The 17,842-nt window shown below is 40.5% G+C and overlaps 1 protein-coding gene across 1 annotated transcript in view; it reads right to left on the reverse strand.

Annotated features, from left to right (window-relative positions):
* Nucleotides 1-319: 319 nt before the first annotated feature.
* mettl16 (methyltransferase like 16) overlaps nucleotides 320-17,842 on the reverse strand; it is an 85,516-nt gene continuing 67,993 nt past the window's right edge. Inside the window, exons 9-10 of the mRNA XM_034169346.1 lie at nucleotides 1,516-1,689; nucleotides 320-1,411 (exon numbers count right to left, since the gene is read on the reverse strand). Coding sequence (XP_034025237.1) covers nucleotides 785-1,411; nucleotides 1,516-1,689 — 801 coding nt within the window. The 3' untranslated portion in view covers nucleotides 320-784. The remainder of the gene's footprint in view (nucleotides 1,412-1,515; nucleotides 1,690-17,842) is intronic.

Below are 17,842 nucleotides of genomic sequence, written 5' to 3' on the forward strand. Positions count from 1 at the left end.
TTTTTTTTACAAATTAAGTTTTATATTTGCAAATACAACATTATTTGCAAAGACCAATTTACAAGTTACAAATATGAAATTTGCATTTGTGGGTATCTGAACACATTTGCAAATCAATGATTATTTGTAGATCACCCTGTGTGCATTTACAAATATTAATGAGACAATTTTAACTCCATACTTGTCAGCTGTTTAATGGACTATGAATCATTATAACCCATTAAACCAGAAAAGACTGCCCTCTTGTGGCCACCAGAGGCAATGGATTCTGAAAAACCTAAAGATTCAAAAAGTTTTATATTACAACAGACTAAATAAATGTTAGCAAAAAATAAGCATTTATTCCAAAATATTTTGCCAACCTTCAGTACAAAATACTGTATACAACTACCTAAAAAGGCAAACTACAAAGTACACTGACACAATAACCAACAATCTTCTGATATAAACCTCTAGGAGTCACAGCAACGTTTTACAAATGTCTAAAATTTGTGCACAGTGGAATCATGTGAAATGTCAAATAGAAAACTTCCAAACAAATCAGAATTCAGTACTAATTTGTGGAAGATAATACTTTAAACAAAAAAGTACTTGCCATTTCAGATGTGAGCTACGGCAAATTCCAGATTTGGCCTTGGATCTGCACTTTAACACCTGTGGACATCATCATCATCACCAGAGGGGTTTATTCTAATAATCCAAACAATATTATCATTAACTTTAATAAACATATATTTTTATTCTCAGACAACAAAACAAAACAACCAACTGACTGTCGTGTCATTTAAGACTTTGCGATCGTCTTTAAAAGTGTGTTCCTCAGGTAGGTGCAGAGCTGGTTCATCAGATCTTTGTTCTGACCTTCCACCCAGTGCATATCAACCACAACATCCCTCTCATCATGCATCACATTCAGCACACATTTAAAGAGGAAGCACTGCACCATGCTGGAGCTCAGCGGGCGCTTTGCGGGCGGCTCTGCAGCAGCCGGTGTCTCTGCACCGGTAGAAGACTCCATGTCCACCTCCGCTGTATTCTCTGAAACATCTTTTTGTTCTCCTTCTGTGTCTGCTTTTACATCTTTAGTTGTCTCATCTGATGCGGCTCCATTGTGGCTCTGTTCTGCAGACTGCTGCTGACCTGACACCTCCTGCTCAGGAGCCGTTTCTTCCTGACTGTCGCTGCTTTGCGTGGAAGGAGGCTGACTTTGAGAGGGGAGGGGTGTGCTGGGACCAGCGGTGACCACAGCAGTTTGAGAACTGGTTCCAGCACACGAGGGGGCTCGAGGCAGCTCTCGCAGTTGGCGCTTCTGTTCGCGGCGTTTCTGGCGTCTGTGGATCCACGTGTTCTCCACAGCTGTCAAAAGGAGGCTCTGTTCTTGCTTTCTGCATGGAACACGTTGGTACAGAACCTACAGAGCCACAGAACAAATGCTGAGGTGACAGGAAGACGTGTGAGGAAGTTTACGAGCATTGGTAACGCCAGACACCATTCCCGCTGGACCCTAAGTCTTACCCGCAGGTTGGTGAGCGTCTCCTCCACGAGCGCAGTGACGCTGTCCACAGGGTCATGAGCTGAGCAGCCTACAGATGAGGCCTTAGCCTGGAGCTCTTTCAGACCCGCCTCTGGAAGTGTGAAGGACAGGGGCTTCCGAGACTTCTCCAGTTTACGCTTCTTACTGGGAGGAGACTGAGACAAGAGAGGGAAAGACAAAAAAATGAACCACACATCTGTAGCCAACGGGTATAAGGATTCTACAGGTGGCTAAATGGGCACTCACAGTGCCAACACAGTAAAACCTCCATCAATAAAAACAACCATCACAGTTTGCTTTTTCTACAAAACCTGGTGAAATGCCCTGGATTTTAGGGGGCATAATGCCAGACTGCTCCAGTCACTCAGCAGAAAGTAACTACAATTGAAAATGGCCTTCACAGAGACCTTTTCCCAGCACAGAGAGCAGCATAATACTGCTGTAATCCATCCAGGCCTCCAACCTTACCTTTCCAGAGAGGGACAACAAGTCCTGTCTTCCAGTCTGTAGGGATAATACCAGTCTCTCAGAAGGAAAAAGACTGTTTGCAATGCCAGGAGAAGAGCATCTTCACTTACATGGAGGAGCTCAGCACCAGCATCACAGAACCTTGAGGGCATCAGTGCTACAAATGCAATGCATTCTTTTAAATCAAGTACAAATGATAATATCCTGACATAATGTGGTTTTATTATTGTACGGGGTTCTACATGTAGTTGCATAATACTATATAGTTTTTTTTTATTATTATTCAATTCTGGCCCTTAGTGAATTCTAGCCCTTAGTGATTTTCCAGTCAGGCTGGGATTTGAACCGAGGATCCTCTGGTCTCAAGCCCAACGCTTTAACTACTAGACCATCACCATTTATTAGGTCTATGGTTCAGTGTCAAGTAGCTCCTTTTATATTGTCTGCTACCTGGAAGCACCGGATACCACACATACTTTACAGGTACAGTGAGGAAAATAAGTATTTGAACACCCTGCGTTTTTGCAAGTTCTCCCACTTAGAAATCATGGAGGGGTACCATCATGGAGGGAAGTATTTGAACACCTGTGAAAATCAATGTTAATATTTGGTACAGTAGCCTTTGTCTGCAATTACAGAGGTCAAACATTTCCTGTAGTTTTTCACCACATTTGCACACACTGCAACAGGGATTTTGGTCCACTCCTCCATACAGATCTTCTCCAAATCTTTCAGGTTTGGAGTTTCAGCTCCCTTCAAAGATTTTCTATTGCGTTCAGGTCTGGAGACTGGCCAGGCCACTCCAGGACCTTGAAATGTTTCTTATGGAGCCCCTCCTTAGTTGCCCTGGCTGTGTGTTTGGGGTCATTGTCATGCTGGAAGACCCAGCCACGACCCATCTTCAATGCTCTTACTGAGGGAAGGAGGTTGTTTGCCAAAATCTCACAATACATGACCCCATCCATCCTCCCTTCAATACGGTGCAGTCGTCCTGTCCCCTTTGCAGAAGAGCACCCCCAGAGTATGAGGTTTCCACCCCCATGCTTCACAGTTGGGATGGTTTTCTTGGGGTTGTTCTCATCCTCTAAACATGGTAAGTGGAGTTGATTCCAAAAAGCTCTATTCTGGTCTCATCTGACCACATGACCTTCTCCTATGCCTCCTCTGGATCATCCAGATGGTCAGTGGTGAACTTCAAACAGGCCTGGACATGTGCTGGCTTGAGCAGGGGGACCTTGTTGCCCTGCAGGATTTTAAACCGTGACAGCATCATGTGTTACTAATGTAATCTTTGTGACTGTGGTCCCAGCTCTCTTCAGGTCATTGACCAGGTCCTCCTGTGTAGTTCTGAGCTTTCAGAATCATCCTTACCCCACAATGGAATCCCAGACCGAGGGAGATTGACAGTCATCTTGTATTTCTTCCACTTTCTAATAAATAATCATAACAGTTGTTGTCTTCTACCAAGCTGCTTGCCTGTTGTCCTGTAGTCCATCCCAGCCTTGTGCAGGTCTACAGTTTTGTCCCTGGTGTCCTTACACAGCTCTTTGGTCTTGGCTATGGTGGACAGGTTGGAGTTTGATTGATTGAGTGTGTGAACAGGTGTCTTTTATACAGGTAACAAGTTCAAACAGGTGCAATTAATACAGGTAAAGAGTGCAGAATAAGAGGGCTTCTTAAAGGAAAAATTAACAGGTCTGTGTGAGCCAGAATTCTTGCTGGTTGGTAGGGGATCAAATACTTATTTGCAGCAGTAACATGCAAATAAATTATTAAAAAATTATACATTGTGATTTCCGGATTTTTTTTTTGTTTTTTAGATTATGTCTCTCACAGTGGACATGCACCTAAGATGAAAATTTCAGACCCCTCCATGATTTCTAAGTGGGAGAACTTGCAAAAGCGCAGGGTGTTCAAATACTTATTTTCCTCAACTGTATGTAACGTATACGTTTACTGAACTTCACCCTTAAATTTCTCTTTTAAATATATCATTTGGAAGATGGGGGAGATACCTTTATGATGTACATTAATTCATGCAACCACCACCAGGGGACATTTATGTCATGCAAAAGCAGAGACCATCTGCATGAGTATATCAATTCCACACTTTTATTAAATTATTCTCAAATCGATATCAGTCCTAGTGAATAATAAATACTTAACTATCATCTGACAAGCAATCTCTGGAACCTAAAATGAGACAAAAACAGAAAAATTGACAATATGGCCAGATGAGGTTAATGCATTATTTCAATTATCAACTCAAAATCTGAATGGAGGATTATGTGTCCAGAGATCGTCCAATAACTTCAACGTAATACCCTGAACTGACAGACTGTTGGGGGGGGGGTGTTTAATAGAAAACTGAACAAATGTCAATCAACTTTTCTTAGTGTTCTCAAAGAAAGAAAAATGTATTTTTTAAACAGAACATGAGTCAGAATCAAATCAGCACCACCACCAGAGGGAGCTCAAACCACATAAGTGCCACCTTCTTTATGTCTCATCCTCAGTATTATCACGCTATAATGGTGACAAAGGTCACGCAACCAAGCTTGTTGACAAACAGCAAATGCACGCGCCCCACGACACGTGCACAGTCAAAGCCTTTTGGGGGGGTGCTGCAGGTCTGTATCATACAACTGTAAAACTGCACTCAGAATGACTTTTCCTATTTTACATTAAGATCCCCATTCAAGCATATTTAGAAATAAACTTGCACCAAATCAACTTGCAGATCATTTTCGGAACCACTGTGGCAACTCCGAGCAAAAATAGGTAAAAGAAAGTATTATTATAGTTTCAATCCATGAGCTCATAGTTCAGCCTTACCAGAGATAAAAAAAAAAAAAAAACACAACCTAAACTCACTCTAACAAAATAATGTAAACATCTATTTTTAAAATTGTGCCCCACTGATGAAATAAAATGTAGTATCCAGATCTTTTCTTTCAAATAATAAAAAAACAACAAAAACAGTATCTCTGTCATACAGCACAATGATCAAAGGTGAGCAGAGCACTGATTGCGAACAATGTTTTAATATCTCTGAGGTTGTGAACAAGTGAATTTGTCCTTTAATAACCAGCCGTATGTGGTTGCCTGTTAAAGGAGTTTCTTTTGTTCGTTGCCTCTTGCAGTTTTTCCTGCACTCTGCACACCCGTCAGCTCCGTTTACAAGGAAAAGAAATCAATAAAATCCACCAAAGTAAACCAATCTGTTTGTACAGAGCATCGTTGACACAGATTCCGGAACTAATATGTTGGTGCATGCACATAAATATCCAACATGCACAGACACACCAAACAGATTCCCAGACAAAGGACACACAACTCACACCTCACACACCTACAGATTTAAATACACGCCTCTCCATTTAAGCACATCCTCCTCTGCCACCACTGCTGCATCCAACCTCCATTATTTATCCCTCGTACCCGCTCTCACCTCAACGTGTGTTCCCTGTGCCCGTGCATGTGGGCGTGCACACCAACACAACATGTAGAAAAGCCTGGGCGAATGTTAAAAAGCAGGGACACTCTGAGCATCTGAAGCCAACACAAGCTGTTCTCAGAGATCATTCGGTCATCTGTCTGTAAGCTTTGCATGCATTTGCACAAACATGAATTCTGCCCGTTCTACCTTCAGGTAATCATCGGCAGACAGCCTGATCACACCCCTCTTCCTCAATTCGAGACCTAAAACCATGCATGAACCTGCAGCGCCTTCCTTGAACCCAAAACCTTTCTTCACACGCCTCTCGTCATAAACCCGTATAAGCAGCAGCAACAAAAAGCCCCCAGGGCTCAAATAAAACCTTAAGTAGTTTACACTGTCTGCCATAATCTCACCCCCAGTGTCTTCATCCGCTCCTTTTGTCTGTACAGTATTTACTATTTTTTCCTTTGTCTGACTCCTGCACTATTTTTCATTCCTTCGAGTCCATCTGTCTCCCCTTATGATTCATACTCAGCATCGTTTGCTCCTGATACTAAAGGGACACCATGGAAATAATACAAACACCTTGTGTCGTTGCACCTTTAAAAATAAACAAAATGTTGACTACATTCTTTGTTCATTTTAACAGTGATTACTTTCAGCCCAGAAGTTTACAGTGTGAAGCCAGAGAGTATAACAAATTCATTTAAATCTGCCAAGGAGATTGTTTTATTGCTTTGGTGCTTGAATTTTAGCAGGATTACTCAATAACCAATGAACAATTAGGGAAGGAAACCTAATTAGCATTTTGGTGATTATCTAGATCTTAAAACTGTAATGTTTTTTTTTTTTTTTTTTGGAATTTCAGTTGAAGTAATTTTCTTTGACAATATAAGTGTTCTGTAAGATTCAAATAAAGGATTTATAATCTTATATCAGCAATATGATGAAAATTCACTTTTCCTGAAAAAAAAAAATATCATCATTATTATTACTTGCATGTTGCCCTTGGGGATCTAGGGACTGTAGATTGGGTAGTGTTTATAAAATAGGTGGCTGACATTTTTCAAAGGTGGTAATAAATTGTGCAAAGTGTCTATAAGGAGTTGGAATGGTGGGTGAGTCCAGAATGTTTTTAGAACGTTAGAACTCAACAGTTTTTTTTAGAAGAACTCAACCCTTTTTCTCCTGTTAATTACGTAATTTTTTATGTTAATTTACTGTCTTGATGTATTTATAAATTGTTTAGGTTCTTGTTATCATATACACACTATTATTATTATTATTATTATCATAATTTTATTTTTACTTGTGTTTTTTATTTTTACAATGTTGGACTCTGTAGTTTTCTCTGGGCCCCTCCCCAATCGGAGCGGGAGTGACATGTTTATCCGCATGTTCTCCCTGAATTGCTGGCTGTCTGAGTGGTGTCCAAAAAATGAGGTGGGCTTCATAGATAATTGTCAAAGCGTCTGGGGAAACCTGGTCTTGTTAGGAGAGACGGCATCCATCCCACTTTGGATGGAGCAGCTCTCATTTCTAGAAATCTGGCCAATTTTCTTAAATCCTCCAAACCGTGACTATCCAGGGTTGGGACCAGGAAGCAGAGTTGTAGTCTTACACACCTCTCTGCAGCTTCTCTCCCCCTGCCATCCCCTCATTACCCCATCCCCGTAGAGACTGTGCCTACTCCCAGACCACCAATAACCAGCAAAAATCTATTTAAGCATAAAAATTCAAAAAGAAAAAATAATATAGCACCTTCAACTGCACCACAGACTAAAACAGTTAAATGTGGTCTATTAAACATTAGATCTCTCTCTTCTAAGTCCCTGTTAGTAAATGATATAATAATTGATCAACATATTGATTTATTCTGCCTTACAGAAACCTGGTTACAGCAGGATGAATATGTTAGTTTAAATGAGTGAACACCCCCGAGTCACACTAACTGCCAGAATGCTCGTAGCACGGGCCGAGGCGGAGGATTAGCAGCAATCTTCCATTCCAGCTTATTAATTAATCAAAAACCCAGACAGAGCTTTAATTCATTTGAAAGCTCGACTCTTAGTCTTGTCCATCCAAATTGGAAGTCCCAAAAAACAGTTTTATTTGTTATCTATCGTCCACCTGGTCGTTACTGTGAGTTTCTCTGTGAATTTTCGGACCTTTTGTCTGACTTAGTGCTTAGCTCAGATAAGATAATTATAGTGGGCGATTTTAACATCCACACAGATGCTGAGAATGACAGCCTCAACACTGCATTTAATCTATTGTTAGACTCGATTGGCTTTGCTCAAAATGTAAATGAGTCCACCCACCCACCACTTTAATCATACCTTAGATCTTGTTCTGACTTATGGTATGGAAATTGAAGACTTAACAGTATTCCCTGAAAACCCCCTTCTGTCTGATCATTTCTTAACATTTACATTTACTCTGATGGACTACCCAGCATTGGGGAATAAGTTACATTACAGTAGAAGTCTTTCAGAAAGCGCTGTAACTAGGTTTACGGATATGATTCCTTCTTTATGTTCTCCAATGCCATATACCAACACAGGGCAGAGTAGCTACCTAAACTCTGTGAGTGAGATAGATTATCTCGTCAATAGTTTTATATCCTCATTGAGGACAACTTTGGATGCTGTAGCTCCTCTGAAAAAGAGAGCCTTAAATCAGTAGTGCCTGACTCCGTGGTATAACTCACAAACTCGCAGCTTAAAGCAGATAACCCATACGTTGGAGAGGAAATGGCGTCTCACTAATTTAGATCTTCACTTAGCCTGGAAAAAGAGTCTGTTGCTCTATAAAAAAGCCCTCCGTAAAGCTAGGACATCTTACTACTCATCACTAATTGAAGAAAATAAGAACAACCCCAGGTTTCTTTTCAGCACTGTAGCCAGGCTGACAAAGAGTCAGAGCTCTATTGAGCCGAGTATTCCTTTAACTTTAACTAGTAATGACTTCATGACTTTCTTTGCTAATAAAATTTTAACTATTAGAGAAAAAATTACTCATAACCATCCCAAAGACATATCGTTCTCTTTGGCTGCTTTCAGTGATGCCGGTATTTGGTTAGACTCTTTCTCTCCGATTGTTCTGTCTGAGTTATTTTCATTAGTTACTTCCTCCAAACCATCAACATGTCTATTAGACCCCATTCCTACCAGGCTGCTCAAGGAAGCCCTTCCATTAATTAATGCTTCGATCTTAAATATGATCAATCTATCTTTATTAGTTGGCTATGTACCACAGGCTTTTAAGGTGGCAGTAATTAAACCATTACTTAAAAAGCCATCACTTGACCCAGCTATCTTAGCTAATTATAGGCCAATCTCCAACCTTCCTTTTCTCTCAAAAATTCTTGAAAGGGTAGTTGTAAAACAGCTAACTGATCATCTGCAGAGGAATGGTGTATTTGAAGAGTTTCAGTCAGGGTTTAGAATTCATCATAGTACAGAAACAGCATTAGTGAAGGTTACAAATGATCTTCTTATGGCCTCAGACAGTGGACTCATCTCTGTGCTTGTTCTGTTAGACCTCAGTGCTGCTTTTGATACTGTTGACCATAAAATTTTATTACAGAGATTAGAGCATGCACTGCGCTGCGGTGGTTTGAATCATATTTATCTAACAGATTACAATTTGTTCATGTAAATGGGGAATCTTCTTCACAGACTAAGGTTAATTATGGAGTTCCATAAGGTTCTGTGCTAGGACCAATTTTATTCACTTTATACATGCTTCCCTTAGGCAGTATTATTAGACAGCATTGCTCAAATTTTCATTGTTACGCAGATGATACCCAGCTTTATCTATCCATGAAGCCAGAGGACACACACCAATTAGCTAAACTGCAGGATTGTCTTACAGACATAAAGACATGGATGACCTCTAATTTCCTGCTTTTAAACTCAGATAAAACTGAAGTTATTGTACTTGACCCCACAAATCTTAGAAACATGGTGTCTAACCAGATCCTTACTCTGGATGGCATTACCCTGACCTCTAGTAATACTGTGAGAAATCTTGGAGTCATTTTTGATCAGGATATGTCATTCAAAGCGCATATTAAACAAATATGTAGGACTGCTTTTTTGCATTTGCGCAATATCTCTAAAATTAGAAAGGTCTTGTCTCAGAGTGATGCTGAAAAACTAATTCATGCATTTATTTCCTCTAGGCTGGACTACTGTAATTCATTATTATCAGGTTGTCCTAAAAGTTCCCTGAAAAGCCTTCAGTTAATTCAAAATGCTGCAGCTAGAGTACTGACAAGGACTAGAAGGAGAGAGCATATCTCACCCATATTGGCCTCTCTTCATTGGCTTCCTGTTAATTCTAGAATAGAATTTAAAATTCTTCTTCTTACTTATAAGGTTTTGAATAATCAGGTCCCATCTTATCTTAGGGACCTCATAGTACCATATCACCCCAATAGAGCACTTCGCTCTCAGACTGCAGGCTTACTTGTAGTTCCTAGGGTTTGTAAGAGTAGAATGGGAGGCAGAGCATTCAGCTTTCAGGCTCCTCTCCTCTGGAACCAGCTCCCAATTCGGATCAGGGAGACAGACACCCTCTCTACTTTTAAGATTAGGCTTAAAACTTTCCTTTTTGCTAAAGCTTATAGCTAGGGCTGGATCAGGTGACCCTGAACCATCTCTTAGTTATGCTGCTATAGACTTAGACTGGTGGGGGGTTCCCATGATGCACTGAGTGTTTCTTTCTCTTTTTGCTCTGTATGCACCACTCTGCATTTAATCATTAGTGATTGATCTCTGCTCCCCTCCACAGCATGTCTTTTTCCTGGTTCTCTCCCTCTGCCCCAACCAGTCCCAGCAGAAGACTGCCCCTCCCTGAGCATGGTTCTGCTGGAGGTTTCTTCCTGTTAAAGAGTTTGTCCTTCCCACTGTTGCCAAGTGCTTGCTCACAGGGGGTCGTTTTGACCGTTGGGGTTTTTCCGTAATTATTGTATGGCTTTGCCTCACAGTATAAAGCGCCTTGGGGCAACTGTTTGTTGTGATTTGGCGCTATATAAATAAAATTGATTTGATTTGTTTTGTCATTTGATTTTTAAATGGACCACAAGGGAAATAAGTGTTTTCAGTTTCTTGTGTCATCCATGTATTTTTAACATATTTACAATTATATTATGTACTTACATTGAACTTACTAAAGAAATCACACACGCACGCGCACTTTTAATATAAAGATGATTCACCGCCCCCTGTTGGAATGGTGTGTTAGTACAGAATGTAATTACTCCAGAATGTAATAACACTGTTAATCTAACATGAACCACAATAACATTTAAAACCCCAAACTCCCATGGCGCATTGCAGCACAACATCCATTGTTGATTGTTTAGCTAAAATTGCTGATTTCTCCAAAAATATTAGTCCTATCAACTTTCTGTTTTTGTAGCATTCATCCTTGACCCAGAACACATAAGCATACCAAACGGCATGTCAGCTGTCCCCGGTTTTTGTGTGATCGAAGTCATACACATGCATACAGAGGCCACTTGGCTATTGTAGTATAGATTATTATTATCAACAACAACAAAAAATATTTTGTACCACACTGGTAAAAATTGCAACATGCCACAACACACTGGGAAAGTCAGTTTCCTAGTATACCCTTTGACAAAGTGCAGGAACTCTAAGGTCCATATACTATTGTTAGTTTCATGGAGCTGCGGAAATACTGAAAAAAGGTGACATAGAAAGACAGCAACATTATTAAATATATTCCACCAGAGATTTTGTTGGGAATAACTCTGGATAAAATGCGGATATATTTCACAGGAAAGTTTTGCCGGATATCTGCTAGACAGATATGATACCCCACGAAAAGGTCTGCTGCGTCAGTGGTCACAACAGTTACAACAAATTTATTTTACTCATCCTGTCTGGAGTTGATCAAAAGACAAGCTTCCTTGTCACCAAGGCATTACCATGATAACAATTTACTTTATACTGGCCAAAATAAGTCCATCTGGAAATTAAAATTTTGACATTGCTTTATTAGCTTTATTTTTACTAGTTGTAAACGGGAAATTCTGAGTTCCCATGTTCCATCAAATGCAGCTTGAACAGACATGTAAGTAGGGTGAGCTCCAAAACTCTGAAATTGTCAGAGTGCAAGTGCCAACGCTGCAGAGAGTGTGGGAGAGGTATTCTCTCCCAGAGGTGGGGGTCAGGAGGGCCTCCCCTGGGACAATGTTTTGAAAATGTGCTACCAAATGATGCATTTGAAGCACAATTTTAAGGATGCACTGACATGCAATTAATCTTTGTCTCATCAGACCAGAGAATTTTGTTCCTCATGGTCTGAGAGTCTTTCGGGAGCCTTTTGGCAAACTCCAGGTGGGCTGCTATGTGCCTTTTACTAAGGAGTGACTTCTGTCTGGCCACTCTACCATACAGGTCTGATTAGTGGATTGCTGCAGAGATGATTGGCCTTCTGGAAGGTTCTCCTCTCTCCACAGAGGAATGCTGGAGCTCTGACAAAGTGGCCATCGGGTTCTTGGTCACCTCCCTGACTAAGGCCCTTCTCACGTGACCGCTCAGTTTAGACGGGCGGCCAGCTCTAAGAAGAGTCCTGGTGGATCCAAACTTCTTCCATTTACAAATGATGGAGGTGACTGTGCTCAATGGGGCCTTCAAACCAGCAGAAATGTTTCTGTACCCTTCCTCAGATTTGTGCCTTGAGACAATCCTGTTTTGGAGGTCTACAGACGATTCCTTTGACTTCATCCTTGGTTTGTGCTCTGACATGCACTGTCAACTGTGAGACCTAATATGTAGACAGGTGTGTGCCTTTCCAAATCATGTCCAATCAACTGAATTTACTGCAGGTGGACTCCAATTAAGCTGTAGAAACATCTCAAGAATGAACAGTGGAAACAGGATGCACCTTAGCTCAATTTTGAGTTTCATGGCAAAGGCTGTGAATACTTGTGTACATGGGATTTATTTTTTTTTAGCTTTCATAAATTTGCAAAAATCTCATAAAAACTTTTTCACATTGGCATTATGGGGTATTGTGTGTAGAATTTTGAGGAAAAATTTTGAACATCTATTTTGGAATGAGGCTGTAACATAAAATGTGGCAAGAGTGAAGCGCTGTGAATACTTTTGCACCGTACGTCCACTGCACAGCATACTGCATGTGTCATCTTCTGTAACTTGCTTTTTTCTTGTGTGCTACTGCCTTGTTTTACTAATGATGCAAAGCAGCGTGTAGCAGGTGTTGGAAAGCACAATGCTAATAAAGTTTTTATTATTGTCATTATTATTATTATTATTACTAGGAAAAACTGAGGAGACAGAGAAGGACAAGTAAAGGTATTACTGGCAATGTTAGCATGTGTTTGTAATGGGGTTAGGAGTATCACAGATGTTTGCGTGTCACACATACTGTCCTTCAATCTATAACATAAATGAGTAAACATACACGTTTAGCAATAACACACTTTCGCAGAAGAATTAGGTAACCAATCATGCAAAGAACAACACATACAGAAACATCTGTTATATAGCCCATAGACACACAAACACGCTTAATGGTGGTGATGATGCCAAACAGCTCCTAAGTGTAAGTGATGCTCAGTGTGCGTGAAAGTGAAAAAGCGGGGGTGGGTGGGGTGGGGGTGTCACATGAGCAATGTAGGCCAATATTTCTGCTCTACTGCATTTATGCTGAAAAGGCCAAAAGGATCCAAGAGAACAGAAACTGAAAAGGGGTCTGTACTGATTCATCTAATTTTGCACCTCATGACAGTTTTTTTTTTTTTTAACCTTTTTGTTTGTTTTCAGGTTCACGTCATTCCAACATTATTCTTGCCTCACTTTCGCACCAATCATTGTTTTGTCCATTTCGGTCTGTTTACAGATACTGTAGTTTTGTTCTTTTGGGGAGATATGAACATACATTTGAACTCTGCTGCAGACCAAAAACAAACGGACCGTGGTCCATTTGAGAAGGTGGGACTCGGCCTGTTCAAAGCCAAACCATGATGTAGTTCACTTGTGGTGAGAACGTAAACGGAGCCAACAGTTCAAATACCTAAATCAAATGTGAATTCTGCACATTACACAGTTTGTACTACTTGAAAAGACAAACACAACTCTGCACAGTTTGTAAAAATCCACAAATACTAAGAAATAGGGGAAAAAATTGAAATGCTAATATCAGAGTTACTGCTAAGCCAGTCAAGTTTGTTAGTTCCTCTGATATTAGCATTTCTTCTTAACAGACCCTAGAAGTTGCAGCTATTATGTGATGTAAACTCCAAACAAAACAAGAGTGCTCTGAGAGCATAATATCCCCTGCTGGCAAATGCTGCTTTGATACAAGTGCTTGATACATTCTGATAACATTTCAAGGTATACAACAGTTGATTTCAGAATACAAACATCAACTCATGAAACTGGCAACGTCTGTTTGTTAAGTAAGGGCCACAACGCTCACAAAATGTATCAATCTTGTAGAATATTACAATATGCGTATTACCTTACCAACCTATAGCAAGAACTTCTACCAAGTTTCATGAAATTCCTCCTAAAATGTGAGAATTGATTTCAGAATGCAGGCATCCACTCATGAAACTGATGGAGTCTAGATTTGTTAGTCAAGGGGCCAACACTTTGGTAAAATGGGCCCAACTCAAATGATATGATAATATCCATATGACTAACTTATAACAAGGAACTGTACCAAGTTTCCTGAAATTGCTACTAAAATGTGAGAAGAGGTGATTTCAGAAAGCAGGCAACCACTCATGAAAATGACAGAGTCTAGATTTGTTAATCAAGGGCCATCACTCTGGTGAAATGGGCCCAACTTGAATGATATGATAATATCCATATGACCAAGTTATAACAAGCACCTGTACCAAGTTTCATGAAATTCATCCTAAAAATGTGAGAAGAGGAGTTGATTTCAAAATGCAGGCACCCACTCATGAAACTGACGGAGTCTAGATTTGTTTCAAGAGCGATAACTCTACCAAAATGGACCCCTACTCGAACAATATGTGTATTACCAACCTATAAGAAGAACTTGCACCAAGTTTCACGAAATTCCTCTTAAAAATGTGAGAGGAGTGATTTTTAGAACGCTTGTATCCTTTTGGGACAGACAGACAAGACAGACTGACTGACAGAAATCACCATGACATAATACCCCTTCAGGCCTGTGGCCAGCGGGGCATAAACATGGCACTTCTGACCAGTGAGGAGACCATGTGTTCACGCATGGCTTTTGTTTATACGTTTTGGCCAGAAAACAGCAAAGAAACAGTGCAGCACTGCAACATTTTAGTCTCTGATGTGGACCAAACAAACTATGATTATGACTAAAACATGAGTTAGACCTGCCAAAAAGGTTGTTTGTGACTCTACGGTTAGCAGGATTACTGTAACAAATAATTCTGGGAAAAGTCTCGGAAATTATGGTTGTTATACTAAAAGATCTCATTAATTTTGGGACACAAACTCAGTCTAGTTTGGCTTCTTGCAGTGAAGCATCACTCTTTGCAGTGTTTTGTTCTACATCATTTTGCCATTCATTTTACTTTTTTGCAATTTTTGCTCTTATCTCTTCCTTTATGTCCAATTTTGTCGGATTGTGAGCATGCACTGTGTCATTGTTTTGTCTGCCCTTGCAACTGTTGCCTGGCTTCAGCAGAGCATGATAAAGTCAGGAAACCTTTCCTTGGGGGCTGGAAGAAGTGCATCTAACGGAACCGCTGGATGGAAGGAGGATACAGTATGAAGGAGAACACAACAGAGGTTGTGCATACTGAGGAGGTGACTTCGGGGCTTTTTGGAAAGCGATTCATGAAAATGAATACCCACAAAACAGTACTTTCAGGGAGGAGTGGATATACTATGTATCCAATCGTTTCTCGACTTCCAGCGAGTTACAGCGTAGAGATACAATCTTATGTAAACATACTAAAACATCCTCTTGTCCATTATTATTTCACAAGCACCAACACTTACTGACATTTACTAACACTTACTGAAGTTTTTTCCCCTTTAATAAACAGCAAAAATCAGTTTGATGCTTTGAACAGGAGATTTCTCTACTTGTGCATTTTAAGGATATCCTTCTGGAGTATATCATCTCATCAAATATACTGATTTCATCTTATATGTTATTCTCTTATACTGTTCAGACATACGTTGAGTCTATAAAAAGGGGAATTATAACTTCAGCTCAACAAACAGAAATGATTCAAGACGCTTCATGATTTCAAGATCTGTCTCAAGGAACTAGAAGCTTCACCATATGATACTGCAGATGGAGAGGTGTTCAGACGCTTCCCTGACTTGACACAAAAAAAGTAGATCGAGGTCACTGCCCACCCGAACTCACACCAGATGGTTCTGAGATGAACTTGTGTCCCAATATCTTGAGTCTGCAATCATCTATTTCAAATAATCACATGGGCAAAGAGCACGGACAGATAGAGGGACGCATGCACGGATAGATGAACGAGACACAGACGAAGCCCATTTTGATAACTCCTGTGCTGTGATGGTCAGAGCTAAAAAAAAATAAATCACTTTGTGGCTGCTCATGTTTTTTGCTTGGGGTCACCACGGTGAGCTGGCCGGGATCTGCATGTGATTTGTTGAGATTATTATGCCAATGCTCTTTTTTGACGACCTGTAGATGTACGAGAGAATGGGGGCATGGTAGGCTTTCAATGGGGATGTTGTTTGGGAGGCAAGCACATACGCACTGCTTACACACCCTGGGAGCTAATGCAATACAAGCCCAAAAAAAAAAAAAAAAAAAAAATCTACACAGTATTACTGCATTTTGACACAGTGCAGTTAGTTTTGCACTTTGCTAAAAAGCATTTTAAATGTAGTTCAAAAACAACAAGGAAATGAATCTGCACGTACTCACCGGAACAACACATCATCATAGAAACTCCAGGCCAGCGCCCCACCGCATGGTGCGACCCTGACAAAACTCTGTGTGTGTCACTTTAGGCACTAAAAACAATAAAATAAACAGAGTCGAGACAGGATAAACAATCCTGTTTCTGAGGAAAACATGCTCACATCATTATCCCGTCATATTCACACAGCTGCAACACTCATCAGTCTGAAGGTGAGCAGCATCCGAACCTGATATTAATATGGGACAAACCACAATAAAACCAGCATAACAGTCAACAAAATGGCAAATTACTCTGAAGGACTGACCATTACAAAGCACTCATTAAAAGCTGTATAGTATAATCCAACTGAACGTGGCCAGTGGTGAAACAAGATGTGTTAATAAATGCACGCATTTGATATGAATATACACACACATATTCACACTGTGACCTTTTCATAAAATCAAACATCTTGGTGCAAATAAAAACAAAACAACCAACAAAAAAAAAAGGAAAAAAACAAAAACAAGCACCTACTCTGCACAACCTACGGCGCCCTGAGCAAACATGAATACGTTTTACCAGTGACAAGTGATTCTTTTCTGCAGAAGGATTTTTCAGGTCACTTCGCATAACACATAAACACATTTGGTAACCAATCTGGCAATTAGGAAAAAATAAATTACTGCACTCGTAACATATATTTTTTTAAAGTACGTTTCCACTGACCTTTGACCTTTTCACCCCAAAATCTATAGGCTTCTTGGGGTCCACTGTGTATAATCCATATACCACGTTTGGTGACAAATGTGCCAGGACAATTTACGCAATCTCAAACACAATTCAGATGCTTGGCTGACTGACTGACTCCCTGCAATGGTGACGTCTAGCCGCTGCAGCTGTCTCACAGGATTAGATTTGAATAAACAGGAGGAGCAGGACTTGTCACTATCAAACAAACAAACTGTCATGTGCTGAATTGGAAAAAAAAATGTAAACAAAGACCAAAAGGTCACTGGGGAGAAATATGAGCACTTGCATATTTACTACTCCAGGTTTCTTTTTACATGGCACTGTTAAAATGGCTGGCAGTAACCATTTGCTGGATTTTAGCCAACGCTGCACTCAGACAAATGAGGAGCGACAGAACCCTAAAATCTCTGGTGGAGGGTCAGGGACAGCAGGTGCATGGCGAACAGAGATTGTTTTCCTTGGCTGTGTGGGAGGAAAGCGGTGCAGCACCAGAGCTTTGGAGCAGTCAGCTGTCACGTGCTACGTATCCGTTAAGCTAATGAGACTAATGGATGTTGCCTACACTGTGTCATGTGACTCAAGTCACGCACTGCCAACAAAATCAACTCAATGGATAATTTTGGGACAGTGGTTAACTGGCGTTTCCTGCTGCTGCTGCTGCTCTCCGGATTTATGCTTCCCCACCCAGTGACAACCACCCACATCTCACAACAGAGCCCATCAAGAGCAGGATGAGGGC

Source organism: Thalassophryne amazonica, chromosome 4, assembly GCF_902500255.1.
Source record: "Thalassophryne amazonica chromosome 4, fThaAma1.1, whole genome shotgun sequence".
NCBI lineage: Eukaryota > Metazoa > Chordata > Actinopteri > Batrachoidiformes > Batrachoididae > Thalassophryne > Thalassophryne amazonica.